This window comes from Gobius niger, assembly GCF_951799975.1.
Source record: "Gobius niger genome assembly, chromosome: 1".
NCBI lineage: Eukaryota > Metazoa > Chordata > Actinopteri > Gobiiformes > Gobiidae > Gobius > Gobius niger.
Window position 1 is genome coordinate 65,799,174 of NC_136852.1, and position 17,569 is coordinate 65,816,742.

The 17,569-nt window shown below is 40.2% G+C and overlaps 1 protein-coding gene across 1 annotated transcript; it reads left to right on the plus strand.

Annotated features, from left to right (window-relative positions):
- Positions 1 to 376: 376 nt before the first annotated feature.
- On the plus strand, positions 377 to 17,569 carry LOC306959866 (complement component C7-like). The gene is made up of 19 exons (XM_079552111.1): positions 377 to 466; positions 561 to 615; positions 3,071 to 3,146; positions 3,528 to 3,731; positions 5,633 to 5,774; positions 7,008 to 7,152; positions 7,541 to 7,667; positions 7,780 to 7,923; positions 7,996 to 8,239; positions 10,920 to 11,036; positions 11,108 to 11,274; positions 12,872 to 13,076; positions 13,972 to 14,143; positions 14,222 to 14,309; positions 14,463 to 14,595; positions 14,673 to 14,861; positions 16,571 to 16,676; positions 16,925 to 17,109; positions 17,192 to 17,569. Exons 1-19 carry the CDS (start codon positions 457 to 459, stop codon positions 17,368 to 17,370), a joined length of 2,688 nt encoding a protein of 895 aa, XP_079408237.1. The 5' UTR covers positions 377 to 456; the 3' UTR covers positions 17,371 to 17,569.

The window sequence follows — 17,569 nt, forward strand, 5'->3', positions numbered from 1 at the left end:
CCCAGACATTCTTGCTGGGAAAGTGCTATCCACTAAGCCATGGCGGCATTTCTTGTTTATATGGCTAGCTAGATGTACCTACTGTTGTATAAGCAACCAATGTAAGTGTTCATTTTGTTAAATACTCAAAAGAAACAAGGATCCCATCAGAGAGAAGGCGCTAAAACATCTCGCCTCTTGTTTCCAGTGCGCTGTTGGGGAGACGCCTGGATAAAATACATCTGCTGGACACTGCTGTGCACCACTGTAACATTACACAACCACAGGTCAACACTGGTCAGGAAGAGAAATACTTTAGGGATTTGATTCCACACACACACATATGCAGCACACTCGCACTCCCACATAGCACACACCCATTCTCAACTCTCATTTCCAGAGAAGTCCCCCGGCCCTCAGACCCCTCTTACGGTAAGAGGAGGGAGCAGTCGTGCATTCAGCTTCTCTGTGTTCACCATGAAGGCAAGTGCTGCTTACTTTTAACTTGTTTGTGGACATGTTTTCTAATATGTCAAAGTAGTGGCCATTTCTTTGATACTGTATTTCTTACTGTTAGGGAGTTGCAGAGATCTGTCTGACTGTCTTGCCATGGCTTCTGCTCCTATGTACTAAAGGGTAAGTCTGATTATCAATGTCCACTTGTTAGTGGACATTGTGGTGTGTACTAAAGTGGAGCAAAAAGCAAGTGCAGTTGAGCTTTGCGTGTCTAATCAACGCCACATGTCGGCTGCGCAAATATAATTCATGGACCCAATAGTAATGGATGTGAGAAAATAGGGCAATTTTGCCACGATGCGCAAAATTTGAGGCTGAGACAACGCAAATCATATTGTTTAGCCGGTGCTGTCGTATTTATCGCAACTGCACATAGTAAAACTGCCCAAAAAATGAGCACGTATGAACTTGTGCAACATTGTGTAGCAAAGCTGTTTCTGGAGAGAAGCTAACTGTGTGCAAATACACTGGCCCCCACATCCTATAGGGGGCCACCAAGGCTGAACTTAAGCTTAAATAATTAATGAGTGTATGTTATTTAATTTGTTCTCTTTTAATTTTTTAATTTTTTGTAATGAATATATATATTTTTTTTTAATTGTGGAAATTGTGAATTTGCGATCTAGTTTTTGTTTAAAGGGACTATACAGAGTTAAAAAATGTTAAAATTATGTATTTTCCTCCCCCTGCATGTTCCAGCCATGTCCTAATGTGTAGAATGAGCCCAAACCTGTTCACCACAACTGCTTCTAAAATCCTGCACTGTCACTTAAAAGTTTTTAATTTGGGTCCGAAGTGCCGTCATGCACGAGCTTTATATAGAAGCTGCAGTTACACATAAGACCTGAGGTGGCAGTAGTGAGAATAAAATGACGAACTTGCATCTAGCCCCTTTAAGTTACTCTGACAGTATTGCTTCCTTAAAGGGGCTAGATGCAAGTTAACCATTTTATACTCTCTACTGCCACCTCAGGTCATACGTGTAACTGCACCTTCTATATTAAGCTCATGCATGACGGCACTTCGGATCGAATTAACACCTTTTTCAGTGACAGTGCAGGATGTTAGAGGCCGTTGTGGTGAACAGGTCTGGGCTCATTCTACACCTTAGGACACTGTTTGGAACATGTAAGGGGAGGAAAATACTTAATTTTTACATTTACATTTAAACTCCGTGTAGTCCATTTAAAGTTGTAAAAGTTGCTTATTATGTCATCTCTGTGAATAATTTGCTTTGAAACACGCATATGATTAAATTGCTTGAACATGGATGCACAGGAGGGATGGTGAGAGCTAGAAACAAGTCTTGGCCAAAACAAAAAAATGTCCCTGTTTGACAGGAAAAATCAGGTACTCCAGCTTTAAACAGCTCAAAACACATTTAACTATATTTTCCCCTATAATGTTTACCCAGTGCCTGTTAAGTAGAAAAGTCTTGTAGCGCTGAGGCTTCTGAACAACTCTACCACAACACATCACTGTTACAGGCATCACTCTGAGGGTTCGGCTGGATTATAAAGGGTCCATTTGGGGGGTGTTTACAGTCTCAGCAGCCTCTGGTTGAGGAACACATGAGAGAGTCTGAGGTGTCTGCACCGAGATGTGAGGAGTAATGTCTTACTGCAGGGATGACGGAATAACAGCATGTTCACCTCAAAAAACATAATGCCATTCTGATAACTTAATTCCTCCTGGAATGAGAAGTAAGGTTTGATTTCCTGTGGTATGGCCCTTTTGTCTGATGGACGTCCCTGCTTCATCATTTGGATCACAGTTTGTAGAGTTCAGTCATCTTTTGTAGTTCTCCTGATCTGGTATAGACGGTCAGCTAAAATGTATAGTGTTGCACCATAGTAACAGTCTCAATTTCAGCTTCTACAGAGCCCTGAGATGAGGTCGTATTTCTGAATGCGTATTGCATAACATTCTTCATTGATGTCTCTTGGGTGCACTCAAGAGAGGTTTCCTAACTATGGTCTCTCATGGCTTATGTGACTATATGTACAGATGAAACTTCTCCACACTAAACACCATAGCTACAAGCACACGAGAAGTACAGAATCACCGCTGTACCAGAGATTGAGTCTGGTCAGTTCCGGCACTAGCACTTCACACTACATTTCAAGGGCAAAAGCAAAAGCAAAAGCAAAAGCAAAAGCAAAAGCAAAAGCAAAAGCAAAAGCAAAAGCGAGCAAACAGGAAATGAATTAAACCAATCCGTTAAGGCCTGAAGTGCATTGTGGTGGTGGGGTTATTAGCAGTTCTGCGTAAATATTTGAATTGGATTATGAATCACAAAAACCCACCTATTGCTGGTGTTTTTGGTCAGTTACAGCCAATTGGAAAAAAAGCTCTTGGATGTCCTTTGTGTTGTTTTTGAGGATGACACTGCTCGCTAACAAGACATCACTGCAAATAAACAAATCTGATTGCAAGGGTCTGTTTGAGTTTGGCTTGAGCAGTGAACGAGAGCACGCTCATATCCCTGTGTATTAAAAAACACAGAAGGTTATCATTCTGGGCTAGGTCAATGCACACAATAGTACCAATCATTTGTTGCTAACTCATGTCTAAGGTTTGGCCAGAGGGTGGACTGCCAGTGGGGGCCGTACAGCGAGTGGACCTCATGCGATGGATGTTCTTTAATTCGGGTCAGTGGCAAGCCTATTTTCTACATAGGTTCACAAGCAGCAAATAAATAACATGATTGATTAATTAGTTGCATGTTAATATTTGACTGAAAGTATTTTATCTGCACTCTCGCCTTTTACTGTAATTGATTAATTTTATGTTGATGTTTTTATTGATTCTATTTGTTTTCAACTGTGAAGCACTTTGAATTGCCTTGTGTATGAATTGTGCTCTACAAATAAACTTGCCTTGCCTTGCCTATTTCAAGTTGGCCATGAAGGAAAATATCTTTATTTATTGGATTTAGTGATAAATAATTTTGAGAGCACACTTTTTGCTGCATTTCAGTGCGGAGTTTATTTTTGCACTCATCATTATCATCTTATTTTTTTATGCTTAAGACCCGGACTCGCTCAATCGCTGTCTACAGCCAGAATGGAGGGAACCCATGTCTTGGAGAAACGAGTGAGAGCAGGCATTGTTTGTCTGCCATACTTTCAATGTTTGGGTTCGCGTTTCGTCAGAGGTGCCCGGACCTGAGGATAAACTGTCAGTGGGGCCCCTTTGGAGATTGGTCCCAGTGTGACGGCTGCACCAAAACACAGGTCAGTATATGTCTCAAGAGGAGTGTATATCACTGTATTTTATTATGCTTTTTTTCAGGCTCCCTAAACTACATTGCATGCTTTATAATAAAGGTAATGTGTGTATTGAAATGATGAGTTAAAGGGGCTGGATGCAAGTTGGCCATTTTATACTCACTACTTCCACCTCAGGCCATACGTGTAACTGCACCTTCTATATCAAGCTCGTGCATGATGGCACTTCGGACCCGAAGTAGCACCTTTTTGAGTGACAGTGCAGGATTTTAGAGGCAGTTGTGATGAACAGGTCTGGGCTCATTCTACACATTAGGACATGGCTGGAACATGTAGGGGGAGGAAAATACATCATTTTAACATTTTTAAACTCCCTATAGTCCCTTTAATAATAAGGGTAAATCTACCTCACCATGGTATCAGCTGGATGAACTCTGAATATGCAAAGTTCAGTTTGCACGCCAAGACCATTGCAAATGTCTTTAAGACCTGATTTGTCACACGTTTGCACATGTGCAAACACGGCGATAGTGTGTACTAAAGTGGAGCAAAAAGCAAGTGCAGTTGAGCTTTGCGTGTCTAATCAACGCCACATGTCGGCTGCGCAAATATAACTCATGGACCCAATAGTAATGGATGTGAGAAAATAGGGCAATTTTGCCACGATGCGCAAAATTTGAGGCTGAGACAACGCAAATCATATTGTTTAGCCGGTGCTGTTGTATTTATCGCAACTGCACATAGTAAAACTGCCCAAAAAATGAGCACGTATGAACTTTTATGCAGTGTGTGCGCCAATGCGTGGTTAAAAAACGTTTTCAAATGACGCACACTGTACAGGGTTAGAAAGAAAATACACGTTACCTGAGCAAGTCACCTAAGAGATGCCCCTCGAACCACTGCCTATTTACAGCTGGACGAGCTCATTAATATGGATATTAGCAATGCGACAAATATATTGTAATACGATACGATATATTTGTTTGTTTGTTTATTTATCAGGACAGTGTACAATTACAATTATGCTCGAGAGCAAAGATGACCGTACCAGACTGTAGCTTCTCAAGCTAATTTCCATCTGTAGTATCACATCCATAACAGATCACTCAGTCTCTTATTACATTCCATCCTCATCATCATCATCCTCATTATCATCATCCTCATCATCACCATCATCACCATCATCACCATCATCACATATAAAAACACAACATATCGTATCGGCTCAATACTTTTTGCCACAATATCAAGCAGCAATACTTTATCCAGTATTGCAATACTTTTAATACTGTTGAGCTAAAGGAATACATTAGGAGAGGCCAAATGCTAACAACAGCTTTGGTCTTTTTGCGTGACTGAGCGCACGCACAAAGACCAGACAGGTACGCATCAACTCGTCTAAGCTCAGGTAAGAACATATCTCAGTATGGAAAAACGGTGGCCTGTTCCTTTAACACTTCAATAAATGTGAAATTAAACCTTGGACACATGACTGTTTTCTTTTTCATTATTTTGAGGTAAACATATTACGTTTCATAAATACTAACTGTATTGTGTATCTGTTCGGCTCCTGACTATCATGATGTGTATCAGATTGTGACAAAAGTGTATCGTTCCAGTCATGATGGATAAAATATTTGAAGGAGACAGACTCAAATCACACACAGAGATTTAAATAATATGCTTGATTATTTATTTTCAATTAAAATAAGAATGATTAACAATTGGACATTTGCCATTTTTTCATCATGACATTCATTGCACAACACACACAACCATTCTTACAGCAAGTGCAAGTATATGATTATAACCTCCAGTAAAATGTAAGCATGAAGGTAAGGTTTATCTTATCTTATCTTATATGCCACTGGACCATACAAACAACTTCAAAATACCATTTGTTTTAGACCCGGACTCGATCCATAGCGGTGTACGCCCAGTATGAAGGGCACGGATGTAGCGGAGACCGGAGTGAGACCCGGCCGTGTGAAACCACTAAAGCCTGCCCCCTGGAGCACGGATGTGGAGACCGGTTCCGCTGCAGATCAGGTGCCAAATGTTTTAATCTCTTACAAAAACAGAGATAATGACTTTGGAAAATGTTCATTTTTTGGAGATTGCTTTCATGCATCTAATCATTACCCTGTCATCTATTGTTTTAAATGAACAATGTCAGCGCTGCAATGACAAAAGTTGGCTATATAACACTTTTTCATGGGGTGAACTCAAAGACATATAACTTTTTCTATGGACAAAAATAGACCCATTTCTTTCTTTCTATATCGTTCACAGATCTGTCAAAATCTGTGTGAGTGAGCTCTTCTCCTTTGTCAAGAGAATCCATCGCCCTTCAAGTGTGGCATATCAAGATGCTGATTAGACCGTAGCAATATTGCACAGGTGTGCATTAGGCTGTCTACAATAAAAGGAAATGTTCAGTTTTGTATTCGCCAATCCAGAGCATCCCAAACATGCTCAATGGGGGAAATGTCATTCAAAATGCGCCTGTGCTCGTTGTCCATATCAATATTTATTTATTTGCTCGGTATAGTGCATGTTAATGAACATACATGGGACTCGTGCATGTAAACATGCTACTCCGGATTGTAGCCATGGGCTAATTTGCATTAATTGCCCCACACTCGCACTCTCAAACACACTCTGCTTCATCCTGGTCTATTGTACATGTTTTTTGTAGTACCCGGAGGAAACCTACGTAGACACAGGGAGAACATGCCAATTCCACACAGTGGGAATCGAACCAGTGACGTTCTAGCTGTGAAGCACAAGCGATAACCGTTGTACCACTGTGCTGCCCTTAGTGGTTTGACCAGTCAACTAACTAACTAACTATGTGCCCCCAATAAAGCAACATTTCAGAGCGTCCTTTTATTGTAGACAACCTAAGGCACACTGTGCAATATTCATTTGTCTAATCAGCATCTGCCACACCTATGAGGGGTTGGATTCTCTTGACAAAGGAAAAGTACTCACTCACACAGATTTTGACAGATTTTGAACATTTTTGGGAGACATGGGTCTATTGTGTACTATATATATATAAAAGTTGATGTATTTGAGTTTACCCCATGAAAAATGAGAGCAAAAACAAAAGTGTGGCATTTCTATTTTTGCTAAATGTAAACGGAAACAAAACAAGACCTAACATGACAGCTCAGTATGAAAAGGACATTACTGCTAAACCATCAAACAGTAGAGGGACGAAAAACAAAACTTGTGTTGCACCCAAATAGTTGAGAACTCGACTTTGACTCTCCATAGGCATGTGCCTCCCCAAGTCTCTGATGTGCAACGGGGATCAGGACTGTGAGGAGGACAATGAAGATGAACGCACTTGTGAAAGGAAACAGCACTTTATTTGTCCCATCCAGAGACCCCCGCCCAACATAGAGCTCCTTGGAGTTGGGTAAGAGATTCACCACCTGCTATTGTCCTCTATATTAAATATGATCCACAACAGCACAAAACAATGCCGTCTCCATACCAGCAGATGTTTTGGTGTATTGGCTTTCTACTGTATGTTCCAAAGGCTTTATTCTTATAACCCATTGTGAAAATAACTGTGTCCAGATGAGCATTTGGAGCACATTTATAATAGTATCTCATGCATGTTGCTCTTGTTACATTGCAAGATATTACCACCAATTAAAACTGGAGCCTTTTCGTGATACAGAGCACATTACATTGTACTTGTGGCAGGTACAAAGGATAGTGTAAAATTAAGTGCTACCTAATGTTTTAACATCTATATCAAGTCCATGCAGTCCAACAAAATGCTCTGAATCTTGATCTAGAGTTGATATAGCAACCGGACAAAGCAGAGGCCTCGTCATCAACACCAAGAGCTTCGGAGGACAGTGTCGCAAAATTGACAACAATGTCTACAGGATGCCACAAAGTCTCCTCAAGTACAATTTCTTGGTGAGTTCCTAGACAAGACGCGAGAGACATAGACTCTGGGGGGGAAATATAAACCTGACCTCCATGCACAGCACCTTTTGAGTGACATTTGTTGTTGTGACTTGTGCTCTAGGTCAAAGTTCAGAATGACCTAAGCGATGAGATGTTTGAGAACGAATGGAGTTACGCAAAGGACATTGTCAAAAGAGAAACAGTTACTGGAACCACAAAAGGATTTCGCAATTATGACTACCATGAGACCGATGTTCGAACAAGGGTTGGTGTTTCCAACTTGACATCGTGCCAAAAGCAACTGGGAGGAAGTGCTGACTATCTTGTTTCTTTCTAGAACTTTCACCTTTTAGTATTGAAGAACGACATCGAAATAGCTTCTTTCCAGGCGACAGCTCCAAAGTATATTCCCATTGCTGAGGAGTTTTGGAAGGCGCTCACAAAGCTGCCTACAGTGTACGACTACGCCGCATACAGACAGCTCCTGACCCGGTTTGGAACGCACTACATGTCGGAGGGGAGTCTGGGAGGCTCGCTCAGGGTCATTGTGCGACTGGATTCTGACCTGCGAACACGCAAAAGTAAGTCATCATCACTGAACTGACAGTCACATTTGACATTTGATTAAATAAATACAGTAGTCTGGGCTTCATTCATGAAGGTTTTAAGAAGCCAAGTCTCTTCCTCAAAGAGAAAATGCCCAAAATTTACAAATGTGACACTAAGAATACCCTTTGTTACCATGGCAACACACAGAGACACACCCACTGAACTTCCACAAATGGGCAAGTCAAGGAGATTCATCAGAGACTGCCACCTCAGGTCATACGTGTAACTGCACCTTCTATATTAAAGGAATAGGCCACCGTTTTTACATACTGAGATATGTTCTTACCTTAGCTTAGACGAGTTCTTTAGGACCTGTCTGATCTTCCCCCGTGCCTTCAGTCACGTAAACACAGCGCAGACGGCGTTAGCATTTAGCCTCTCCCTCTCTCCTCTATAGCTCCAAAACTGGTCAAGATAGAAGCTAACAAGCTCTTCCACGTTTTCCCTATTTAAATATGGTTACGTGAAGTGTTACACTACAAAATATAATTAAAATAAATGTGGATTTTCTAAGCGGATAAAAGGGGGAACTATATTGTAAGGCGTAATAATATCAGGAGTAATTTGGCATCCGCACAGTAAAGTGAAGATTACTGCACGGATTTCGAACTACTCCTGGTATTATTACGCCTTGCAATATAGTTCGCCCTTTTATCCGCTTAGAAAATCCACATTGTTTAATTTTGTGTAATTATACTTTGTAGTGTAACACTTCACGTAACCATATTTAAAAAGGGAAAACGTGGAAGAGCTTGGTAGCTTCTATCTTGACCTGTTTTGGAGCTATAGAGGGGGGGGGGGGGGGAGGCTAAATGCTAACGCCGTCTGCGCTGTGTTTACGTGACTAAAGGCACGGGTGAAGATCAGACAGGTCCTATAGAACTCGTCAAAGCTAAGGTAAGAACATATCTCAGTATGTAAAAACGGTGGCCTATTCCTTTAAGGTCGTGCATGACGGCACTTTGGACCAGTGTTAATTTCGTCGACTAAAATATTTAGTATTAATTTTAGTCAAAGTGATATTTTTGACGACTAAAATAGGACAAAAGATAAGATAGATAAGATAAGAAGAACTTTATTGTCTGTCCCCAAAGGCGACAGAAATTCGTCTTTGACAGGCTCAAAACATGCACACACACTTCCATAAAAACACAGGCACATTTAAAATCAACATAACAATAATGAACAGCAGGACTATGATTTGTGATCATTCAAAGTGGAGATTGCCTTTGGAACAAACTAAACTAAACTAAATTAAACTAAATTAAACGTTTCTCATGAGACTAAAACTATGACTAAAATGTCCAGATATTTTAGTCGACTAAAATAAGACTAAATAAAAATGAAAAGGAGAGACTAAAATCATCCAAACTTCTATTGACCGTCTGAAAGAGCCTCAGATCATGTAAATTCTCTGCCAAAGGATCAGCTCTGAGCTTTGTTCATGTGGAGCAGCTCCATGAAGTCGAGGACCTGGATTAAATATGATTATAATGAATATTATAAATGCAAAGTCGACTAAATTAGTCTTAAATTTAGTCGACTAAATTGACATGCAAATTTGTCGACTAAAACTAGACTAACATTGAAACGTTTTTTTTTTTTACTAAATTTCGACTAAAATTAAATTACATTTTAGTCAAAAGACTAAAACTAAAATAAAATATGTTGTCAAAATTAACACTGCTTCGGACCTGAATTAACACCTTTTTGACCGACAGTGCTGGATTTCAGAGGCAGTTGTGGTGAACAGGTCTGGGCTCATTCTACACATTAGGACATTGTTGAAACATGTAGGGGGAGGAAAATACACAATTTTAACATTTTTAAACTCTGTGTTGTCCCTTTAATACATTGTACCTAACTAAATTTAATACAATGTAACGTGCTCTGTAAACACCAAGTATTGACTTGTACCTGTGAGTTAGATACATGTTAGATACAAAGTGTCAATGTAGTGAAAATAAAGTGTTAATAATAATTAACTCATTGGTGTTTTTGTGAATGAGTTACGTGTGAGTGGTTAGTGGTGGTCGGAGCGGCCAATGGCGCAGATCAGAAGCCTCGCTTCTGTCAGTCTACCCCAGGGCAGCTGTGGCTACAACAGTAGCTTACCACAACTATGGAATGAATGAATAATGCACAGTGAAGCGTCTGAGTGTCCAGAAAAGTTCTATTCATAAAAACCAATGCATTACTATTTTTATTGCCTCAAAGAATTTGATTTGTAATGAAATAACGTTTGTATGTTTTGACCATATTTTTGGATCCATCATGAATGTGATAATATTAAAAAACTGTATTTTTTGTGTGAGCTAGAGTCCACAAGAGTTTTCTTAGGATTTGTTCCAGAAGAACACTTTCAGCTTCAAACTTACTTTTGGGCACTCCACAAATCTTACAACTTTCTTAGAATATTTCATGAATAAGGCCCATTGTTTGCAACATACACAGAAAAGATGTTCAGGAACAGGTTTGTGTATTTATTACATCATGTTTAAAAAATAAGTTGAGTGACTTGACCCAGTATTCTTATATAGTAAGTATTTGGTATGGTAAGAAATCAATTGAACCATGACAACCAAAAAAATGACCTAAATACATTAAGCATGTCTAATGAAGCATAACTGTTTTTTCTTTGTCTCATTTCAGTCATTGAAATCGCACAACATAATGAGTGCGAAAAAACCGTGCGCTTCTTTTTAATTTTCCCCATAACTCATGAGTCGTGTGATAAGGGTTACAAAGACCTCACGAGACAACCAGAATGTAAGAAGAGCTTTGGTGCAGTAAGCCTTAAGAACTTGACATTAATTTGCATTTTGTTGGTCATTTAACAGTATATAACAAGACCACAAGTGTGACTAAAGTGAGCGTAGAAGGGGGCAGCGACGCCCTCATCGCTCAGCTGCAGAATGTGGCGACCAGCACACCAGACGCCAACTGGAGATCCTACAATGACTGGGCCGACTCTGTCAGATCCTTCCCCAGAGTTATCAAGCCAAAGGTGAGTTATTAGATCTTAGGTTGTATCGGTGGTGCTTTTCTGTGCGCTTATTACCACCTGCTGATAATATCTGCAATGTTGTGAAATACCACAGTGTAAATAGAACTACATTTTCCATTTTCAATATCGGAATAGAATTAAGTCTCAAATTGCAGATCTCTTGTTGTGGTTTTTGGCTGATATCGTTGCAAATAAAGATCAAAGTTTTAGTTCAATATCTGTATCCGAAAGATTGTGATACATTTTCGATGTTTTATGTTTGAATATTTAAAGCAGAACTGTGGAACATTCATCGTCACATGTTGCCACATCACAAGATAAGCTAATCTGTCATAAGACTCAAAACATGGACAGTTAATTCATTATCAGCAACGCACAGACACTACTTCAGCAGTGAGTTTTGAATATAAAGCATCGGAAAGAGGTCCTAATGTATTTAAAGCTGGGGTACCTGACTTTTTGTTGTTGTAGAGCAGGGGTAGGCAAGTTTGCGTTGAAGCGGGACAATTTTCATCATCGCCAAAACACCAAGGGCCGGACCTCAACATTTTAGCTTAAGGTAAAGAACTGTTTTTTTTACATCAGTGGTTCCCAAGTCGGGACCCAACGTTACCCTCGGATGGCAGGCCCAAATAACCCAAATAAAACCTTTATTTGTCATATATCATACCAAATATTGTATTTTTATTGAACAAGCAGTAGATAGGCCTTTAAAAACTGACATTCCATGCTGTTTCAGATGGAAAATATTGAAAAAAGTTCCCTATAGACTAGCGATCCACTGAAAAAGGTTCCGTGGCCCACTTTTGGTTCCTGACCCATTGAGAATCACTGTTACGTTACATACTGTAGGACAGTATTTCTTACATTTTTAGAGTACTGTTAAAGGAATTTGATCTCTTATTTGCATAATAATGTTTCTCAAAATCATCTTGAGGGCCAGAGGTTCTGTGCTGGAGGGCCGCATTTGGCCCGCGGGCCTGACGTTGCCTACCCCCTGTTGTAGAGTAACTGTATATTTATCAAAGTATGTTGCAAACACAGTACAAAACCAGATCTTGTGGCATTGTCTTCACTTCACTGCCACCGCTCAAAGCTGTAAACAGTTGTGACAAAATGTGCATATAGCTACAGTTCTGATGTGTAGGAGGGATTGTGAGAGCTAGAAACAAGTTTGGGTCAAACCTAAAATTCTACAGTTTTAATCTCTTAAGCTCTAGCCTTAACCAAGTGCATTTATCTCAGTTTGGCATTACCCAAATCTAAAGGCTTAAAAAAAGCATCAAAATGGCAACAAAATAAAAACAATGAAAAAGACAAAAACATGACATAAAAGAGAAAAACAAGAGAAGAAAACAGCTTTTAGATTTGGGTAAAGCCAAATTGGAGAAAATGTGCTTGGTTCAGGTGGGGGTTAAAATCAGGTACCCCAGCTTTAAACCTCATGTTTGGCATCTCCATGGATACGAGCTGGTGTCTCTCTACCAGCAAAGTTACAAGTCAGGTCAAGCTTGTATTTCAATACATTTATTTAGTGAATTGTTTACACTGTGTCTTTGATTTTAAAATCACGGTTCACACACACTTTGTTGAGCAGCTGAGGCCGCTGTGGGAGCTGGTGAAAGAGGTCCACTGTGCCGGTGTGAAAAAGCTGTACCTTCGCAACGCCATAGAGAAGTACTTGTCTGAGTCCCACCCCTGCAACTGCCTGCCCTGCGACAAGAACGGAGTGGCGGTCATGGACAACGATGTCTGCAAATGCATCCCCAAACCTGGCTCAGCGGCGGAAGACCCAGAACGATGTAAGGATATACAGACCGAGAGGCTGGTGACTCTGCTGCTGGGTTTGGAGGGGAGAGAGTGTGCATTTATATGAATGGTTTGAAAAGAGGTTTGGCGGGCTCTAGATTAGGGCAGGGTACTGCTACATATTAATCGATAAAATGTTTTTTTCCCCATTTTTTTTTACATTTTGTAAATTACTTTTTCTATTTGTTTTATCCCCATTTTTTCCCCCAACAAATTTCCAATTTAAGTATTTTTCAGCTTGTCTTTCAATTCCCCCAAATTTTTGATTTTTTTCTCGCAATTTTCCAAAATATCTTTTCCCCATTTCCCAATTTTTTTCATAATTTTTTCAACTTTTCCTCCACTTTTTTCCCTCAATTGTTCACATGTTTTCCCCCAATTTTCCCGATTTTCAAAAATTTCCCCCCAAATTTGTTCCAATTTTTCCTGTTTTTTTTTTTTTAATTCAACTTGTCTTCTACATTTTTTCTAAAAAATTCACCTGTTTTTTCCCCAATTTTCCTGAAATTTTCAATTCCCCCTAATTTTTCCCCGCCATTTTCCACATTTTTTCATTATTTTTTCAACTTCTCTTCCACTTTTTCCTGCTAATTTTTCATATGTTTTTTCCCCAATGTTACCGAAATTTGAAAACTTCTTCACAGGGATGAGTTTATAAGCAATTTTCACAGCTTTCAGGGAGCAATACTGTCATGGTGTGTATGTATAGGTATTTGAATCCTTTCGAGTGGTAAAAACAATACATAATTATCTTACCGATTAGAACAAGAAAACTAATGCATTTTCAGTATGAGATTCTAGTAAAGTGCACATAGAGGAATGTGAACATTCCCTGGAAAACTCTATTTATTCTCTATGTGCTTCTTTACTTGTTTTTCGTCCCGTAAGTGGAGGTCGATGGCAGCTGGTCGTGCTGGTCCGCCTGGTCGTCCTGCTCTGGGGGGCGTAAATCCCGAAGCCGTTCCTGTAACAATCCCACGCCAAGAAATGGAGGACAGCACTGCATTGGCAAACCAACGGAGACAGGAGACTGTGACGAGGACCAGCTGAACTACCTGAGGTCAGATGAGTGATACTCACCGGACACACATCAGGCCTGTAATAAACAAATGTGGTTTTTGTCTTATTTTTCATGTAGGAACTTTGAGCCAGAGTGTTTTGACTTCTCCATCCCTGCCAAACTGAAGTGTGGCACTCCTCCGTCGCTTATCAATGGTTATGTCCTGGTAACAACTCACTTTATTGATCTCTGGTGGTATTTGAAGTGAATGGTTTGGGAACCACTGATATAGAGCAGTGGTTCCCAGAGGGGCATATAGGATTGACACCCTGGCCTTGAGGAATAGCTGATATAGAGCAACTATACCTATGTGTTTCAGGACCCCAAAGACACGTACCTAGTTGGCGACAGAGTGGAGTACAGATGCATCGCGGGCTTCCATCTCTCTGGTCCGAACACATTTGAGTGTACAGCTGCTCAAAGCTGGTCCGGCGCGCCCGACGTCTGCCAATGTAACCTTTTATACAATCGCACATGCTACGTAAGAACAACACAAAAAATACTTGGCTCCTCTCACTGTTTTCCCTAGTATCCAATTGCATGATGCCAACGCTGGCGGCTGGTGTCCTGGTGTCTCCGGATAAGCTCAACTATGACATTGGAGATACAATTACTTTGTCATGTCCAGAGGGTAAACAACTACATGGGGAGAAGAAGGCCATATGCGACCCCAGCCTCAACTTCTCTCCAGACCCCACAGAAGTCACCTGCAAACAAGGTTCCCTCTTCCAACATGGGCTGTCAGAAAGTAGTTGATGTATTCTCAAAAATGTAGTCACTACACTGCGTTCCAAATTATTATGCAAATGACATTTTTCTAAGATTTTCTAAATTGTCAACTCAAATGAGAGTCAGCATAATTTTCAAGTCTTTAACTGGTAGAGGATCATTTAAATGTGGTTGAAAAAATCTCCTAGGGATAACAGTATTTTTATCAAAAATAAATATAGTAAAAACCTCCAAATCCACTGTTCCAAATTATTATGCAACTCATCGTTTCAATACATTTTAAAGCTTGTAATTAACTGAAAATGGCAATTTGTTGAATTTGTAGCATTAGGAGGTCATATTTACTGAAATCAAAAGCTATTTCAATCAAAAAAATAGTAACAGGTCAAGTTATATTTTACCATAGGAGCCCTTGTGTGAAAGCAGCTTCAAAATTCTTAAATCCACTAAACTTGTGAGTTTTTGGACAGTTTCTGCTTGGATTTCTTTGCAGGATGTCAGAATAGCCTCCCAGAGCTTCTGTTTGGATGAAAACTGCCTCCCACCCTCATTGAAGTTTTTTTTTGTTGAGGCTCCAAATGTTCCAAATGTTCTCCAAATGTTCTTCAACTATTTCACGCTTTTCATCAGCAGAAAGACCCTTTTTCTTTACCATATTGCTTGAGAATGATGATCTGCATAATAAAGTGGAATACCCTTTTTCAGTAGTTTTTCCCTTAACTGGGCTTAACCTGAAAACTAATTATCCCAGGTCTCTGAGATTAATGTCAGTGATTCATAGAGCCCCGAGACACAACACCATCCATGAGTTTCATTAATCTTTTTTTTTTTGTACCTTTTTGACACAAAAATACAATTTGCATAATAATTTGGAACACAGTGTAGCTGCTTGAGTGAGGTGGATTGAGTGTCTGCAGTAGCTGTAACGAATGTTGATTAACTTGGTAATTTGAGGGAAAATGAGGACTTTTTTTTTTTAATCTCCAATGGACAGTGTCTAAATGTGAATGTGTAGTTTGATTCTTTCCCCACATTCTTTTATTCCATAAAATATTTCGAAAGTGTTTGGAGCCACCGTATATTCAGTCAGACATATGGAGCTCAACAGCCCCCCTCCTTCCACTGTTGGGCATAAAAATCTAATTGAAAATCTCTATAGACTTTTTTTTTGTTCAGATATAAAGAGTTCAATAGCTCAAAGGAGGCTTTTACAAGAAGAAAATAACATATACTTGAAAATACAAAAATGCTTTTATAACTTCAAGTTTTGGATTTAAAATGTAGTGTTTTATGTCGACGAGTTGCCACATAGCTTGGGTAACTGCCATCGTTCTTTACGTGCCTGTAAGTTTACATGTTTTACTAATGCAATCCACCGCATGGGCCTGCTATTTCATGTAAGGTTAACTCATGTTCAAAAAATCATTTTATTTCTAAAGTCTTTAACTGACCTCAGCAACTAATCAGAATCCCCGTTGCCATATGACCAATGAGATGAGCTTTACTGTGAACTGGCCTGTCAGGTCCAATCAGGAGGAAAACGCGAGGAGCATTTTGTAATCATCATACAGACTATCAGTGTTCATTTATTTATTTACTCTTTATTTTTATTTTTTTAAGTCTACAGAGATTTTAAAGGAGGCGGGACTGTTGGTCTTCTTAAAAATCCTGTAGACTGAACCTGTGTATGCCCCACAGTCATTACTGACACAGACCGTGGCCCTGATACTCCCTCAGTCCAGTGTCAGGTGTGGGAGAAGCAAGCCAGAGGCAAATGTGTGTGCAAACTGCCCAATGAGTGCGGGTAGGTCTTATTGGTTCTTTGAAAAAGTCACTTTTTTTGAGCTGATACTTGAAATGATGTTTTGTTTCATTCATGTGTTTGACTATTCATACTCATATTCTAGTGGGTTTCCAGTTGTGTACTGCAGTTTTAGCTCTGAAACATGAAATAGTTACACTGTTGCAAAAGTTCTTTGAAAGCCGGTGTTCCGATGGCTAACGTCGGACTTTATTTGGTTGTTCTCTGGTGACTTCTCGTCCTGTCGTCAGCCCGTCTCTGGAGCTCTGTGGCACACACCCACTGATCGGAAGCAACCTCCTCACTGTGTGCAAGATGCATGCTTTGAAGTGTTTGCAGAAGGAACATACTGTAGCAGAGAACTCTGCGTGTGATTGGCCCGCACGCCCTGCTGACTCTGGCTGCACCAAGTGTCACCCATGGGAGACCTGTGACGGTTAGGGTCCTTTTTTAAAGCCAAAACACTATTGTTAAATATATTTCACTTAAATGTACTTGACTCTGTTGAATTCTTCCAGATCAAACCAGCACGTGCCGCTGTCGGGCTGCTGCAGACTGCCCCTCCCCAGGCCTGAGTGTGTGTGTGCGGGTGGGGGCGGACGCAGCTCCCCAGACCATGCGCGAGTGTGAGGCCGGCCTGCGCAGGTGCAGAGGGGAACAGGTCACTGTCGTGGGCATCACCCCCTGCTCCAACTGAAAACATGACGTCTTGCTTCTGCACCCATGTCCAATACCTTCAGTGCAATGTGTTTGGATTGTATAGTGCTTTATTCAGTTCTCACTTTTTATACCACAGCCAATATACAAACTTTAGTGATGTGGAAAGTGCAGCAGCCCTGTGCTGGAAATTGTTATGAAAAGTACAATCTGTATTATTTGAATGTTCTACAAGTAAA